Source organism: Cyprinus carpio, chromosome B9, assembly GCF_018340385.1.
Source record: "Cyprinus carpio isolate SPL01 chromosome B9, ASM1834038v1, whole genome shotgun sequence".
NCBI lineage: Eukaryota > Metazoa > Chordata > Actinopteri > Cypriniformes > Cyprinidae > Cyprinus > Cyprinus carpio.
Genome location: NC_056605.1, coordinates 13,790,000 through 13,805,444, shown reverse-complemented (window position 1 = coordinate 13,805,444; position 15,445 = coordinate 13,790,000). Strand labels below are relative to the sequence as shown.

At 38.8% G+C, this 15,445-nt stretch overlaps 1 protein-coding gene across 2 annotated transcripts in view; it reads left to right on the top strand.

Annotated features, from left to right (window-relative positions):
• LOC109096696 (immunoglobulin superfamily member 3-like) overlaps positions 1–15,445 on the top strand; it is a 134,900-nt gene that overhangs the window by 95,247 nt on the left and 24,208 nt on the right. For both annotated transcript variants that reach the window (XM_042731051.1, XM_042731052.1), the window contains exons 5-6: positions 1,313–1,720; positions 10,349–10,756. In XM_042731051.1, coding sequence (XP_042586985.1) covers positions 1,313–1,720; positions 10,349–10,756 — 816 coding nt within the window. The remainder of the gene's footprint in view (positions 1–1,312; positions 1,721–10,348; positions 10,757–15,445) is intronic.

Below are 15,445 nucleotides of genomic sequence, written 5' to 3'. Positions count from 1 at the left end.
TATCAAATATCATTTATATTTAATCAATGACAGTTGATATACTACCATTCAAAAATTTAGCAGTTTGTAAGATTTTTTCTATTTCTATGTATTTTTTTTTCTTTTTCTAGATTTTTTTTTAAGACACTAATACTTCAGCGAGCATGCATTAAATTGAACAATGTGACAGTAAAGACATTTAGAATATTACATAAATTCTCTATAACAAATAAACTCTGCTAAACATAAAAAAATTCCCTAAAAATAAAAAAACCCTGAATGAAAAAAAGTATCACGATTCCCACAAAAGTATTAATTAGCACAACTGTTTTCAAAACTGATAAAAAAATAATTTATATTCACAAAACTGTGAATATAAAAATATTTCACATAATTTCTATTTTATTGTATTTTTGATCAAATAAATGCAGCCTTTGCTGTGCATAAGAGACTTTCAATAACATTTAAAAAAAATTGCAAACTTTTGAACAATAGTGTATTTATATTATACTTTGGTTTTATTGTACTTTTTGTTACCATTATTTAACAGTGTGTAGCTTCGAATCAAATGTGGTAACATTGTGATTCATGTGGGTGCTTGATTCACATCTTAAAACTCTTTAATGAAGAATGTTTTTAAATGCCTGTGGAGAACAATTAATGAAAAATTCTTCTGAAATCAAGGCAACTTACAAAAGTGGGCAGTCCCTGCTCTTCTGTATTGCTAACTACAATGCTAATCCACTAAACACTGTCCAGTACAGGCAGTTCCTACAATACACGAGGAGCCTGGTGGAGACCGGAACTATGTGTTCTTGCCTCAGGCCTTATCAACATCCATCTCTCCAGTGGCTTTTGCAACTGACTCACAACCAGAGACAATATAGTAGAAGAAAACAGACCATACATAGAGAAACGAAGGGAGAGATTGAAATGCTAAAAATGGTTACTGTAGGTATAGAAGTCTGACCTTTAAGTTAAAAAAAGAGCCTGTTGCCCCATTGGTAAAGGCAGCACCTCAATATATTGCTCCAGAATGTGCATTAGCTTGGCCAGCCAGGTAAAAATACAGTTGCATTGTTAATTTCTTTCTATGTTACTGAAATAGAATGATAAGCTGTTTTCTTTCAAGTAGATAGGGGTTGTTCCTATACATCTAATGCATACAGGGAAAATAGTGTTCTTGTGTACTTGCCTTTAAGGAACTGTATTACAAAGGCAGTTTTCACCCAATGAGAATTTGTAGGGTTGTTTCTTGTACTATAAATTATATGATAAACTAGCACTAGTGTCATGTTTCTCATTTCCTCTGTTGTTTGTCTGTCTCTCATAGGAAGTAACATCACTGTGTCATTATCCAGTAATACTTCAGAGATAATGGAGGGGGAGACCGTCCAGTTGACCTGCGTTGTTAGCAGCACCGTGGGTCCCCTGTCAGTGTCGTGGCAGTGGACGGATAAGGAGGGGGCGGGTCCCGCTGTGAACGTGGCTTCAGTGGATCGTGAGGGCATGGTCACTCCTGGGCCCACCTTTAGGGAGCGCAGCACCTTTGGAGAGATCCGGGTGGAGCGGGTTCGACCCGACACATTTACCCTGTTCCTGTATAATGCCTTCCCCACAGATGAGGGCCAGTACAGATGCAGCGCCACCGAGTGGTCCCCGAGCGGTACTGCACCTGACTGGATTTGGCAGCAGATTGGAGAAGATTCTGCCACCAAGACTGTCACTGTAAAATCAGTTGGTAAGACCACAAATGTTATTTGAGACCCAGTATACCAAGGTTTGGGGAAGAAACTATAATTGTTATAATATAAAAATAACTTTATATTTATTTTGGCATTAACTTGTTTATTTTATATTCTTGGCCAGATTCTTAAATGATTATTTATAGCTACTTTGAATTTGACGTTAATAATATTAAGTATTTTTATTTCTTTTTTATTTAATTATATATCTACATAGGTTTAAACTTTGGGGTCAGTAAGTTCTTTTTCAGCATATTTTTATTAAATTAAAAAGACATTAAAGACATTTAAAATATTACAGAAGATTTCTGTTTCAAGTAAATGCTATTTTATGAATTTTTATATTCATTAAAATTCCTGAAAACAAATGTATCACTATTGATTAAGCAGACACAAAAACATTAAGCAGCACAAATGTTTTCAAAATTGATGATGATGATAATAATAATAATAACAACAGCAACAACAATAATAATAAATGTTGCTTGAGCACCATTAAAAATGATTTCTGAAGAATTATGTGACACTAAAGACTGGACTAATGACTGATGGAAATTCAGCTTTGCCATCAAAGGAATAAATTACATTTTGGAATATATTAAAATAAAAAGCAGTTGTTTTCAATTGTACTGAATACTGATATTTCACAATAGAGTTATTTTTAATGTGTTTTACTGTAATTGCAGCCTTGGTGAACAAAACTTTTTAAAAAATCGTACCGACCCCAAGCCTTGAACAGTATATATATATATGTGTGCATGTTTGTATTTAAAAATATTCCCTCATAAAAGTAAAAAATGCACTTAAAGTTCAGCGCCAGTGGACAAATATTTCCCCTTCATGAAAAGTTAATTTCTGACACTGTATTTGCATATATAGTGTATTTGTACTCATGCAGTTTTTTTTTTTACTGTCAACACATCATATTTATGACATCATAAATTTTCTGCTTCATAACACGCCTATATACAAACTCACATAGCGGCAGGAATACGTACCCACTCAAGTGGAGTAGAATATTGAAGTGGCATGTGCACTGTAAAGCTGGATCCCCTCCATATGAAGTCGATATAACCCACTCATGCTCATGCTTACACTGCATCCTGTACAAGAAGAGCAGTGGAACACTACCGCTGTCAGCATTCCATCACAATCAATAGCCGTGACTTCCCAGTCTGCTCTTTAACTGTGTATGTAATGAGCACACACACACAAACACACACACATTGCAGAAAGGAAAAACATGAGTGGATAGCAAGCTGGCAGATGCTCTGAATAAATACATTGTGTGACTTAGCATGTGTTGCGTGACAATGAGTGGTTTTTAGACAAGATACTGGATCAGTTCTTGATAACATACAATATGTCTGTGGTTTTGTTGGTGAAGTGTGTAACTTTTTTGACACTTAAAATACTTTCTACTCTTCCAACTTAGTTTATAGAGATAACTCCAAGTCAGTCATTCGTAGATTTTCTTTCTGAAGAGTTGTTCTCAAACATATGCTCTTGTTTGCACAGCCATGCATTGTGATTTATATTTTAACCAGATGCATGTTTTTGGTGAACTGCCTTTTTGGGGCAGAACAAAAAAAAAAATATTATGACCAATTTTAATTTAAAAATTGTTTATATTAATTAAGTTTGAAAATATGTATTAAAGATAATTGATGAAATTAATAAAGTCAAGGAAATTTGAACATTAAATTATAATAAAGAAATTGATTTTCTTTTCTTTTTTTAAATCTTTATATTGTAATCACAACTGATTGGAAAAGTAATTTGTCAAAGATGTGGGAACCCTAAATACAGCTTTAAGGTTTGGAATCTCATGCAGAATCAAGTCTTCATCCATCCTGCATATTGAATCTTTGATGAGATGACAAAGATGGGGCTTTTTTATTTATTCCTCTTAATTATTTATATCCATGCTCTTCCTCTGCGATGACATTGATCATTTTTACTTACTCTGCTGTCAGGATCAGCTTCGTTGAAGCATTTCATCAGCTGTGCTTTTGATTTGAAGCTCAAAGAGTGGCAGCATGACGCTCTTGATGTCTGCTGTTTTGGTTTTTACTGTAAGTACAGACTTCTCCAGGTGTGTTGCAGGAGTCACTTCGCTTGAGCAGGATGTCCAGTGATCATGTGATAGTCACTCTAATGCGTCCGTGTGGGCATAGACCCTGTTTGTGTTCCTTTGCTCTTGCCCTGTGACAGGTGTGTTGGTGGTGCTGAGTAAAAATAGCAGTGTTGTGTTTTTCAGCGTTGACTCTGGGTGACTGTATGGACGAAAGACCAGGGCTGGGTGTGAAGCAGGGCCCAGTTTGTGGTGTTATTCTGCTGAGAGAGTCTTAACATGCTCATTAGTGTCTGGCAGTGGTGTGGGTGCTGACTGGCTGCAGGCCACCCTGTAGCGGTGGAATCGTTTGACTGGGTTACACATGACACTCAGAGGTGAGGCCAGACACACATTCTGCCACAATTGACTTTTTTTGATTGCTAAGAAAGCAGTTAGAGCTCTCAGCATGTTAGTTGGATGGCAGATAAGTATACATTGTAGGTTTATTGATGCATTTGCTAGTGAGCATGCTATAGGAGATGATTGGGTGAGAAATTTGTGTATAACTTTTCTGTAACGCAGACTTTTGGAGGTTTAAATAAGAAAAAAATGAATAGAACTAGAGAGAGCTAGATGGGAGGGGAATACTTATCTTTGAGTACCTGTATAGCTGTGTTTAGGATTTTGGACTACTCGTACTGATCATTTTTCATAGCATATAAAGGCATGTCCACTACTGTTTTCGAAAGATTAGGCTGGACATACTATACTTGTTCCATTGACTACCATTCAAACGCATACGAATTTGGAAAGACAGGAAACGCAGGCTTATACAAATTTCATTGCTTTCCAAAGTTCCTGTTTGGTGCAAATTCAAAGCATCTTTCCCGTAGAAGATTGATGTGTTATGGTGTGACCTGTAAGCTGAATTCAAAGAATGCATACTTTAAATCTGCAGCATTGCAACATTGCGGTAAAGTGGAGCAGATTGAATATGACAGTATGACATCGTATTAAGACCATTACCATCTTCATAGAAACTTCACATGCTTAAAATCTAATGTGACTGCAACTTCAGTTTGATTTTTTTTTTTTTTTTTTTTATTTTGAAGAAATTAATGCTTTCATTCAGCAAGGATGCATTAAATTGATCAAATGTGACAGTGATTAATGTTACAAAAGATTTCTAGGCAACACTTTACTTAAAGCCTTTATGTGTAATGCATTATAAAAGTAGTTCCCTTTTGACACTTCACTCGTACTGCGTCTGCTTAAAGACGCTATGGGAAAAAGTCATTTTTTCTCCTGAACTGAAGCCTTATTCAATCACGCAGTGAAACTGCACGGCCATCGGTTCGTGCAGTGGATTGAAACAAACCAATGGCTCGGCAGCGGTGCTGCACGAACCGATGGCTGCAAAGCCCGCCAGAATGGGCGGGGCCTCTGGCTATAAAAGCAGCCGCTTCGTTACAGGATACAGATTTCTTCTCCTTCAGCGACGACTACTTCGCTGATCTCCGCTGAACTGCCTGCTCGCCATTGACATGCCTCGCAAGCGGAACGTGACTGCTGGTTTCCTGCTGCAGAACTTCGCTTCCCCTGCCACCATCCGCCGAGAAAAAAGAGCAAATTTTTGAGCAAATTTCTATGGCCATGATGCAAATGCCGTCACAGTGAGTGCGTCGCGTGTCTGGGGAAACCCCACACTGACACAGCTCTCACTGAGACTTCATGTTCTCATTGTGAGAATATGAATCTCTCCTCTCTGCGCTCGCAAATCTCTTTCTTTTCTGAAAGCGATCCCGCTCCTTGAGCCCTCCCAATCTCTTCCTCCAGCAGGGCAGAAGAGTGCAGCGCCAGGATAAGAGTGAGCTTACGTTGGCTCAGCCCCTGCGTACCTCACTTTCTCCGTCCAGAGGGGATTCCCCCGTCCTCTTCATGCAGCCTGATCAGCGTCCCTCTGCTGCCGCGAGTGACCTGATCTTGTTTGCTGGGAGTGATGAAGAGCTGCTAGATGACTGCATGTCTCTAGCAGCTTCGGACACGGAGGAGCTGTCGGGCTTGCTGGACCCCGCCCCCTTGACGCATTCAAAGCCCAGTCATGTGAAACTCGGGGTGGAAGCCGAACTTATCTGCATTCTCTCAAAGGCCATTGAAGAGCTGGGCTTGGAAAGGTCTCCTCCCGAGGAACCATCCCGCAGCCGTCTGGACGAATGGTTTCTGCCGGGGCGCCATCAGGCCCCTCGCCGGAGATCCTCCCCCTTCTTCCCGGAGGTCCATGACGAGCTGAACAAGTCATGGAGCGCTCCCTACTCAGCGCGCCTCTGCACTTCTTCCTCTTCAGCCCTCACCTTGCTCGATGGTGCTGTGGAAAAAGGATATGAGCATCTGCCGCCGCTGAATGAGTCTGTGGCCGCGCATCTCTGCCCGCCCAAAGCTATTGGATGGAAGACCAAGGCCACCCATCCGTCCAAGCCATTCCGGAACACCTCGCGGGTTGCACCTACTCGTCGGCTGGACAGTTTCCAAAGCACCATGGACCCTGGCCCAAGGTAGTGCTGGATCCTCCGCCGCCACCGTCATCCTGATCCAGACAGAAAGAGGAGGGGGCTAAGTCTCGCCACGGCCGGACCTCCCCCCAAACTGCCCCGTGTGTATCGACGGCCGCCTCGTTCAGTTCCAGGTGCCGACAGAGCTGTGTTTGCTGTAAACGCTTGGCCCGTTCTAGCACCAAAATAGCAAAGTGCTGTGATAGCGCGAGAAATAAAACCCACCTTTTCGCCAAAAGAGCAGTTTTCCTCTCACATCACTCACGAGTACTGTGTCCCCACACAGCGACCAAGCACTCGAACCAATCCAGCCTCTGTCCATCAGGGCCAGACCATGCCAAGCCATTCCCGGAGTGTCAGAATGGATTATGGGGATAATAACACACGGCTATTTCCTCCAGTTCCCACGAAGACCCCCGCACTTCAGCGGAGTGGTCACCACTTCGGTACACAGCAAGGACGCTTGCGTTCTGCGCATCGAATTAACAAATCTGCTGATGAGAGGAACCATAGAGATCATTCCCCCAGCTCAACGCGACTCAGGGTTTTACAGCCGCTACTTCCCCGTCATTCAGAATTATTACCTTATTATGAACCATAAAATTTAGCATAAATAGTAATACTTGCTTGAAGAGAAACATTAAAAATATAGATTAGATATGTATATTGGAAAAACAGTTGTAACAGCAAAGAGAAGAAACCTCAGTGACCAAAGTAACAGGCAGTCGTATAGAGCTGATAGAGACTGAAGCTCTCCCCTTCCCACTGTGCGTGAGGGTGGGTGTACACCACATGTTTTTCTGAGCATGTCTGTGTGTCTGGAATAATCAAACACACTACAGCTGTGGCTGTCTGGCTCTGCCTGGACTCGCTCCTCTCAGACATCAGCTCACGCTGCTCCTCCACCCACTTCCTCAGATGCCACAAGAGTTCCTCTGATCATTGATTACATATTGAAAACCATACAGTGGGTCACACAAAGTAACAATGGGAAAAATGTTGGAATGTGAGAAAGATTGTATGTGTGGAAGCCTGGGTGATGGTGTGTCCGTATAGAATCATGCTCAGCGTGTGTCCTACAGTCCTGCTCTCTGGAGAAGATGGCAATGATCATGGCTTCCTGCTGTCTGCAGTCAAACACAGGATAGATAGAAAGACATTACTGGTCATGTGTCTACAAGAGAGTAAAGCACTGGAATCCATCAAAATATGAAATATATGAGAATGTTCTCTCTCTGCCTTCACTTTATTTCTCTCTTATCACTCTTTGTAAGCATCCTATCATTCTTTGGAGATCTATGGACACATGCTCAGGCCTGTCCTGTATTTTCCAGCACCTTGTCAATTTTTCTTGTTTTTTTTTTTTTTTTTTTTTTCTTTCTTTTTTTATACGCCTGATCATCCATTTAACTTTTCATTAAGTTTGTATTATTTTAGTAATAAATTTGTATGTTTTAAAGGGATATCTCTCATCTTCATATTGCTCCAAATTCTTCTAAGGGACATTTAAAGTAAACAGTGTTAAACTAAACAGTTTGGTTACATCTGACTTCAACTGAATGAAAAAAAAAAAAAAAAAAAAAAAAAAAAAAACAGACACATTAAAATATCTTTTTTATGTTCTTCAGGAGAAAGTCAAAGAAGTAATACAGGTTTAGAAACATAATGAGAATTAATAAATTTCATTTAGGCCTGAACTTCCCTTTTAAATTTTATAATGTGTTTAAAATGGTGTTAGTATTGCGTATCATAAGCTTTAAAGTGAAAACAGTGATATGTTTGCAAATGTTTGTTTTGAATGAGAACTATTTCTCCTTTCACTCATCTGAACATGGGTACATTTAACCAAAGAATGTGCTGAAAACCTGAGGTAATGACAAAGACATTTCATCTGGAGTTACATATTTCAGACCATTAAATAACAACCAAGCTATGTGACCTTTATTATAAGTTAATAAGTTTTTGTATTGTTTGAAATGGCAAAATTCCCAAAATTATTGCCCATTTTATCAGTGTTAGGACTGATAACAGCATTAATGACATTTGGTATTAGATCAGAAAGAAAATAAGTGTTATCACCTATCCATAGTGACGGTGTCAGTGAGTTATTAGTGATTTATTCATGGATTCATTTGGTCAATGATTCCTCAGACTGATTCAGATGTTAACTCTTGAGTCTCCTGAATTGAATCACACTAAAGCTGAGCCTAATGTTGCTTTTTATCTGAGCTATAAGACAACATGAGAAAGATGTGTTTTCTTGGCATTATATTGTAATACACAGTCTTTTTATGTGCTCACATTCAGTTCTGACTTCAAGCTCACAACTCGGGGAAAATAAGATATTTTTTTTTTTTTTTGTAGAGCTGTGCTTTTAGCAGCTGAATAGCTTTGCAAGAAACACTGCTATAGATCCACCGATAATCCATTTTTGAGTTGTTGTTTTTTTTTTTTTTTTTCATTATCTGTGCAAAAGTGAGCTCATTAAATGTGATAAAAAAAAGGATCCAGCAGAGTGGATTTCTTGTGTTTTTTGCTTGGAGGATTAGTTTGCATGTGCTCAATAAACACGGGGTGTGTGTGTAATCTGCTTTTGGCTGCTCTCAGACGTTGCTACCCACAGGATTGAGTTGGCATGCTACAGGTCACCTTGTCCAAATTTGATCAAAATAACAAAGAGTAGATTAACTCTGCCATTCTCACGCTTTCCTCCCAAACAGAACAAACTCCTGCTAGCCTTTCTCCGCCTAGTGAACAGCTGAACACTGGGATTTCTCCAGGGAAGTCTTTGAGGCTCATTAGCATGCAGACAGAGTAGTTTGATAATGTAGACATCTAACTTTACTGCCCCATTCCTTTAATAGATAGTTTGCATAATTGAAGGACACAGAGGCTCTCCAAATGAAATTCACTTTCTCAACTCTGCCAGGCCCTGTGGTACTACTGAGATCTTGGCAAAGCTTGTGCCCGACGGGTGTTGCATTAACCTGCCCTCTGTTACAGCCCAGCAGCGTGGCATCATTAGGGCACTGGCAGGTAGGCTGGAAATGGATCTCGTTGTCTTCAGCTCCTTATGGCCTCCAGCTGCTGTCATCCGTATCAAGCACAAACACTCAGAAGAAGCCAAATGACGCTTTACCCCTTCCACTGGGAAAATGATTCGAGTTCCAGAAATCTCTTGCAGAGATTTGCTTCCTTTTCAAATGGAAAGACAAAACAGCCGGGGCATTCCCTTGTAATGAGTTTATTTTTCCCATGATCTTGTATAGTATGAGCAATGTCGATGTAAATTGCTGCTGAAGGGTGCCAGTAGCAGCTCGCCAGGGAATAGGCTTGTTGTCTATATGCCCATTAGCAGATTCACATACTCGTCAGTATCAGCTGTGAATTCACAATTAAGTCACCCGCAGTTCCCTCATCATGTTTACTTGTGTGACAGGCTTGACCGAGGGGGCAGCACTAGCAGTTAACCAGAACTTTGTTTTTACTGTCAAGCAAACATGGAAGTTTGTGAATGTTTCACCAGGAGAGAATAAGTACTTGAACAGTATTGCAATCGTGCTGCAGTGGAATACAAGTGCAAGCATTGTATCTTTATTTTATATATATATATATATATATATATATATATATATATATATATATATATATATATATATAAAACATTGGAGTTAGGGGTGGGCGCTATGCTCAAAAATACTATAGCATAGTCATATTATATCACTCATTCATTCATTTATATTATTTTTTATATATTTTTTTCCTGGTCCATTAAGTGAAAAATGGTTTGATAAAGCTAAATAAATTTACTGTATGATGCTGCTACTGCTGATAATGATTAATATCGAATTGTTGAAACTGGTTTTATGCTTATGTTAAAAATAAAAGACTCAAAAAATAGATATAGTAAGTTCTGATTGGATGAGTCAACAAATGAACTGAATTCTATGCCAATGCTTTGTGACATTGCAAGTATTTTTAATTACTATACTTATTCTCTTTTTTTGTTCTTGCTTCAGAATCGTTCTTCTTCGTGTCGGCCTCCTCCCGTACGCCCAGCGTGACGTTTGGCGACTCGTTTGACCTGCAGTGCATCGTGAAGCCACGGCACAATCCCAACGTTCCTGCTGCGGTCACATGGCGCTTCCTGCCAGCAGAGGGCGACGGAGAGTTCCGAGATTTGGTGACGTTCACGCGGGATGGCACTCTGCAGTGGGGCGACCAGCTGCTGGGCCTGGGCACCCGTACCACGGTGGATCGTACGCCCACGAACACCAACTTCCGCCTCAGCATCACCCGAGCTGGACGCAAGGAGGCGGGGACGTACCAGTGTGCTGCCCTGCTTTATCGGAAGAATTACGATGGCACCTGGAGCACGGTGGCCAACCGCACATCCAACCCACTGGGCATCAGTGTACTGCAGCCTGGTGAGTCTAAAAACGGCTTCCGTCGCAGGAAAGGTGCATGTAGGCTGCCTGACTGCTTGACTGAGGGCAAGAACCAACTATGACTGTTCTGATGGCACTAAATTGCAAATAAGTTTCACTGACACCCGTTAAAGTTTGGGTTTGTAATGTTTGCTCATGGCAGAATGCTGGAGTTACTCCCCAGCCTCGAAAAATTAGCATAATTAAGAAAACTCGCACTTTACTGTCACTACAGAAATAAAGATTTCACTGATAATGCACCATGTTGTAGTGTGGCCTAGTTTCACAGCTTTCACCCTCACTAGATCTTTCTCTCTCCCATTCTTCTGTCATGTCTGCATGTGTGTGTTTCACGTGAAATTGGCCTCTCTGTGCTCATAAGAGTAATTGAGATGATTGGCGTGTGTGTGCAGCTGAGGCAGGCCCTCCTAATGGCCTGGAGTGTGCGAGGAAGAGGTTGTTAATATCCTCCAAAGCGATTAGAAGAGAAGAATATGAAGAAGGAAATTAATGGGGGAGGGGGGGTGTAGAGAGAGGGTCATTAGAGCAAAAATTGGAGCTCATTAAATCTAGTCCCTCTGGACTTCAATCCTTGGATTGAACAATGTCACTCCCGAAAGGAAGACCTCCTCACTGACCTCACACACACGTTTGTTTTTCTATCATCGTGGGACTTTCCATTCACTGCTGTTGTTTTTGAATGATAATTTATCTCACTTCTAACCCTAAACTTAACCCTCACACACACACACACCTTTTTTAATTTCAAGATTTTTATTAAGACATTATTTAGTGGGCTATGTTTTTCAAGATTTTCTCCTCTTGGAGATCATTGGCTGCAGTGCAGTGTGGTGATTTTAGGTTTTACTGTCCCTGTGGAGACATTTGGTCCTCCTAATGTAAACAAAACCTGACCAACAGACAGAGAGTGTTTAATGGACATGTGTTGGTGCCCATAATGAACCAATATTCATAATGTAGACTAAGATGAGCTGGATTTTTTCTCAGTCAAGTCAGTCTAATTCCCAGTCTATATCCCCCCCAAATTTACTTTTCAAAGTTTTGGGGTGGGTACGATTTATGATTTTTTTTTTTTTTTTTAAATATATAAGTCTTTCATGATGTGTGTGTGTGTGTGTGTGTGTGTGTGTGTGTGTGTGTGTGTGTGTGTGTGTGTGTGTGTGTGTGTGTGTGTATATACAAATATATATGCACATACCCTACAGTTCAAATGTTTGGGGTCAGCATGAATTTGTTTTTTTTTTTTTTTTTACTTATTTTATTAGCCAAAGTAATACCACTTACCACTATCATCTAGTAATCATAATAATCAAAACAAGTAATTAAACAAAATGTTAGAAATATTTTGGAAGCTTCATTGATTGTTTATAGATGCTAATAATCTATTTTGATTTTACATTTCAAAACCAGCAAGCTGGATCACTCTGTTTTTTCTACATTCAGTCCGAGGTGTCTTATGAAGCAGATCTGTAGTGTACCTCATTCCAGCAACTACATTGTTTCTGAGCCAGACCATCTCCATAGAGCTCATTGACAAGGAAACACACTCCTGTCTGTCCCGCATCGAGCTGTGGTCTCTCTACAGCCCAGACAGAACAGCAGGAGATGTATTTATTCTCCACCTTCAATAATTATTTTGTGCATGTAAGTGTGGGTGTGTGTGTGTACATGTATATTGTGTTGACATCATTTGTAACCTTGACCCTACATGCCATAAAATTGATATCAATGTTTCGATGCATGAGAGCTCATACTGTTGCCATCCATCTCTCTCCATTTTAAACTTGTGCTTGTAACTGTTGTCTGACCCAGTGTGGAGCAGAGCCCCTTAGTAAGAATCAATGCAAGGACTTGGCAGGAGTTAATGGCTGTGAGATGACCCTGGAGGGGAAACATGCTCTGCTTTCCCCCGCAAGCCTGCTCCCTGCCCTCCGGCTGCACGCAAATCAGTGCAGCCCGCCGGAGACATGCTTGTAGCTAAACTAGCTCATTCCAGCCTGAGGTTCCCTTGTAACAAAGCATATCTAAACAGGATTGTGCTTTTGTGTTTGTGATACCTTTTTGAATGTTAGATGGCTCGAGTTATACAGACAGAAAAACAATGCAATATAAAATGTCATGTGCTTGAGATATATTGAATCCATCAAAATATTTTTAAATCGATTCTGTTAACATTACCATTATGAGTTCTATTAGCATTAACACTATTACCAACATTATCGCCAATTTATTCCTTATTATACTTCAACTTCCTGAAATCAAAAGCTTTATTGCAGCTGACGCATCACTTAAGTCTATCAGGGGATCAAACAACAGGCATGTGTGACTATTTCTTCCATGGAATGCAAAAGGAGAATTAAACTGGTTATTTTCCGTGCAGTTAGAACCCATAGAGACTGAGGCTTCAAGCTTGTAAAAGACACAAAATTACCATAATAGTATCATAAGAGTTTCCTGAATTCTGTATGATAGACAACTATATGTGGTTATGAACGAATAATTCAGACCAGTTTTGTAAACTAAATTAAACAATTTATTAAAAACATCTTGCTCAAAAGAACAGTCTGTCCTTTTTAAACCTTGAAAGCCTCAGTTTCAATTCAAAGTAATTGTGTGGAAAAGATTAACCACTACAATTCTTCAGAACTTCCTCTCAGGTTTGAAAGGACATGAGGGTGAGTAAACGATGACAAAATTTTCATTTTGGGGTGAATAATTTAAGCAATTAATATTTTCTGTATGATTGTGCTTTTCATTTACCTCTTAGCTCCTGCAAAGTTGAAGTAGTTTTGTTTGCCCCCTTTATTTTATTTTATTTTTTCCTGAAGATCTCTTTAAAGTGAAGGATGAGTTGCTGTTGATGTAAAGGTGAGGTGAGAGCCCAGGTTCCTGTGAGCTCCTTTGCCATGTTGGACTTCCTGTTGGGCAGTCTGACACATTGATGTCTGCAAGGCAAGAAATTGTACCAGGTGCTGAGAAATCAAAGTTGTATTGCCTTAAGGTTTTGTTCCAGCAAAGGTCATACAGGAAGTATCAAACCAGAAAGAATAAAACAGAATGCAGAAGACTGTGTAGACAGTTATGCTTTGTGCAAGTCATTGAGAAAGCACTTCCATACTAAACATACTGTGTTGAATATGCCTATTTTCTATATGTATTAGGATGACGGTGTTCCAATAATAATGTAAATAATTTAATTTGGAACACCGTCATCCTACTACATTCTTGTTAAGCTGATGTACCAGTAAGCCCCCAGCACTATATGGAACACTGACTGGACCCACAAAGCATTGCTCTCAACATTACTTTTTTTTTAGCATACAGTCAAGTAATGCACTACAAAAAGAAACAGTACCTTTTAACTGTTGTCCAGTTTTTTTATTGTTATATAAAATATAAAAGTAAAATATGCAAACTTAAACTTAAAAGTGAAAAATGTTGCCTTGGCAGCTAACTGAAATAAGTTGAAGTACTAAAATTACTACATTTGAAACTAAAACTGAAAGAAAAAGAAAGGTTAAAATTAAATGTTTACACAAAATTTTAAACAAAAGACTAATAGAAATGAGACTAAAACTTAATCTAAAAATAAAGACAGAAAATATAAAAATAAAAGCCATTTAAATATTATCAAATACTATTATGGTATATAAATAATACTAAAATAACGAACTAAAAATATTGGGATTTTTAAGAGCTATTATGTGTTATAGACTAACATATGACCAACATAACAGTGTAGACTAACATATGCTCTGTGTACTGTTTACAATGTACTGTATTATTATAAAGGATTTTTTCTATATATTTTTAACAGGTTGCATAACAGATTGCATTTTTGCACTTACTGTATGTATATAACGCTCTGCATTCTGAACCTAGTTTGCTTGTACTATATCTGAGTTTACAAAAAAAAATTTTCTATATTTATAATTATATATATATATAATATATATATATATATATTATATATTATATATATATATATATATATATAAAACTAAAAAATTTAACACACGCACACATGTGTGTGTGTATATATATATATATATACATAATATATATATATATATATATATACATATATGTATATATATATATATATATATATATATATATATATATATATATATATATATATATATATATATATATATATATATATGTATATATACATATGTATGCATGTGTGTGTGTTAAATTTTTTAGTTTTTAGCCCCTTATATTAGTTTAGCCACTTCCACAGGAAAGATACAATTCTCTGGCATCACCAAGGACTGTTGTTTTATAAACCAGTTTCACACTTGCAGTATTATTTTCCAGTAAGATTCTCGATTCCCAGCCCTTCTCACAACTCCTTGTGTGTTAATGGTTTAGTTTACACAAGCACATATGTTTAAGATGCAGAGTGAGGCAGACCTCTTTGCTCCACTGGCTCCGTGACCTTACTCTCTCAAGGGGAAAGCCGGCACCCAGACGACCCTTCAACATGCATTTGGGAATCAACTTATCATCCTGAGCACTCGTTTAGTTTCCCTGGTGTGTGCTTCACTGTGTTCATTGCACTGAATGGTAGGCCGTTAGAGAGCACAAACACAGAGATGTTTGAGCAATGGCCTGTGACTTTCCACAGAGATTTTCCTTTTTATCCATTTGAATTTAAAAGTG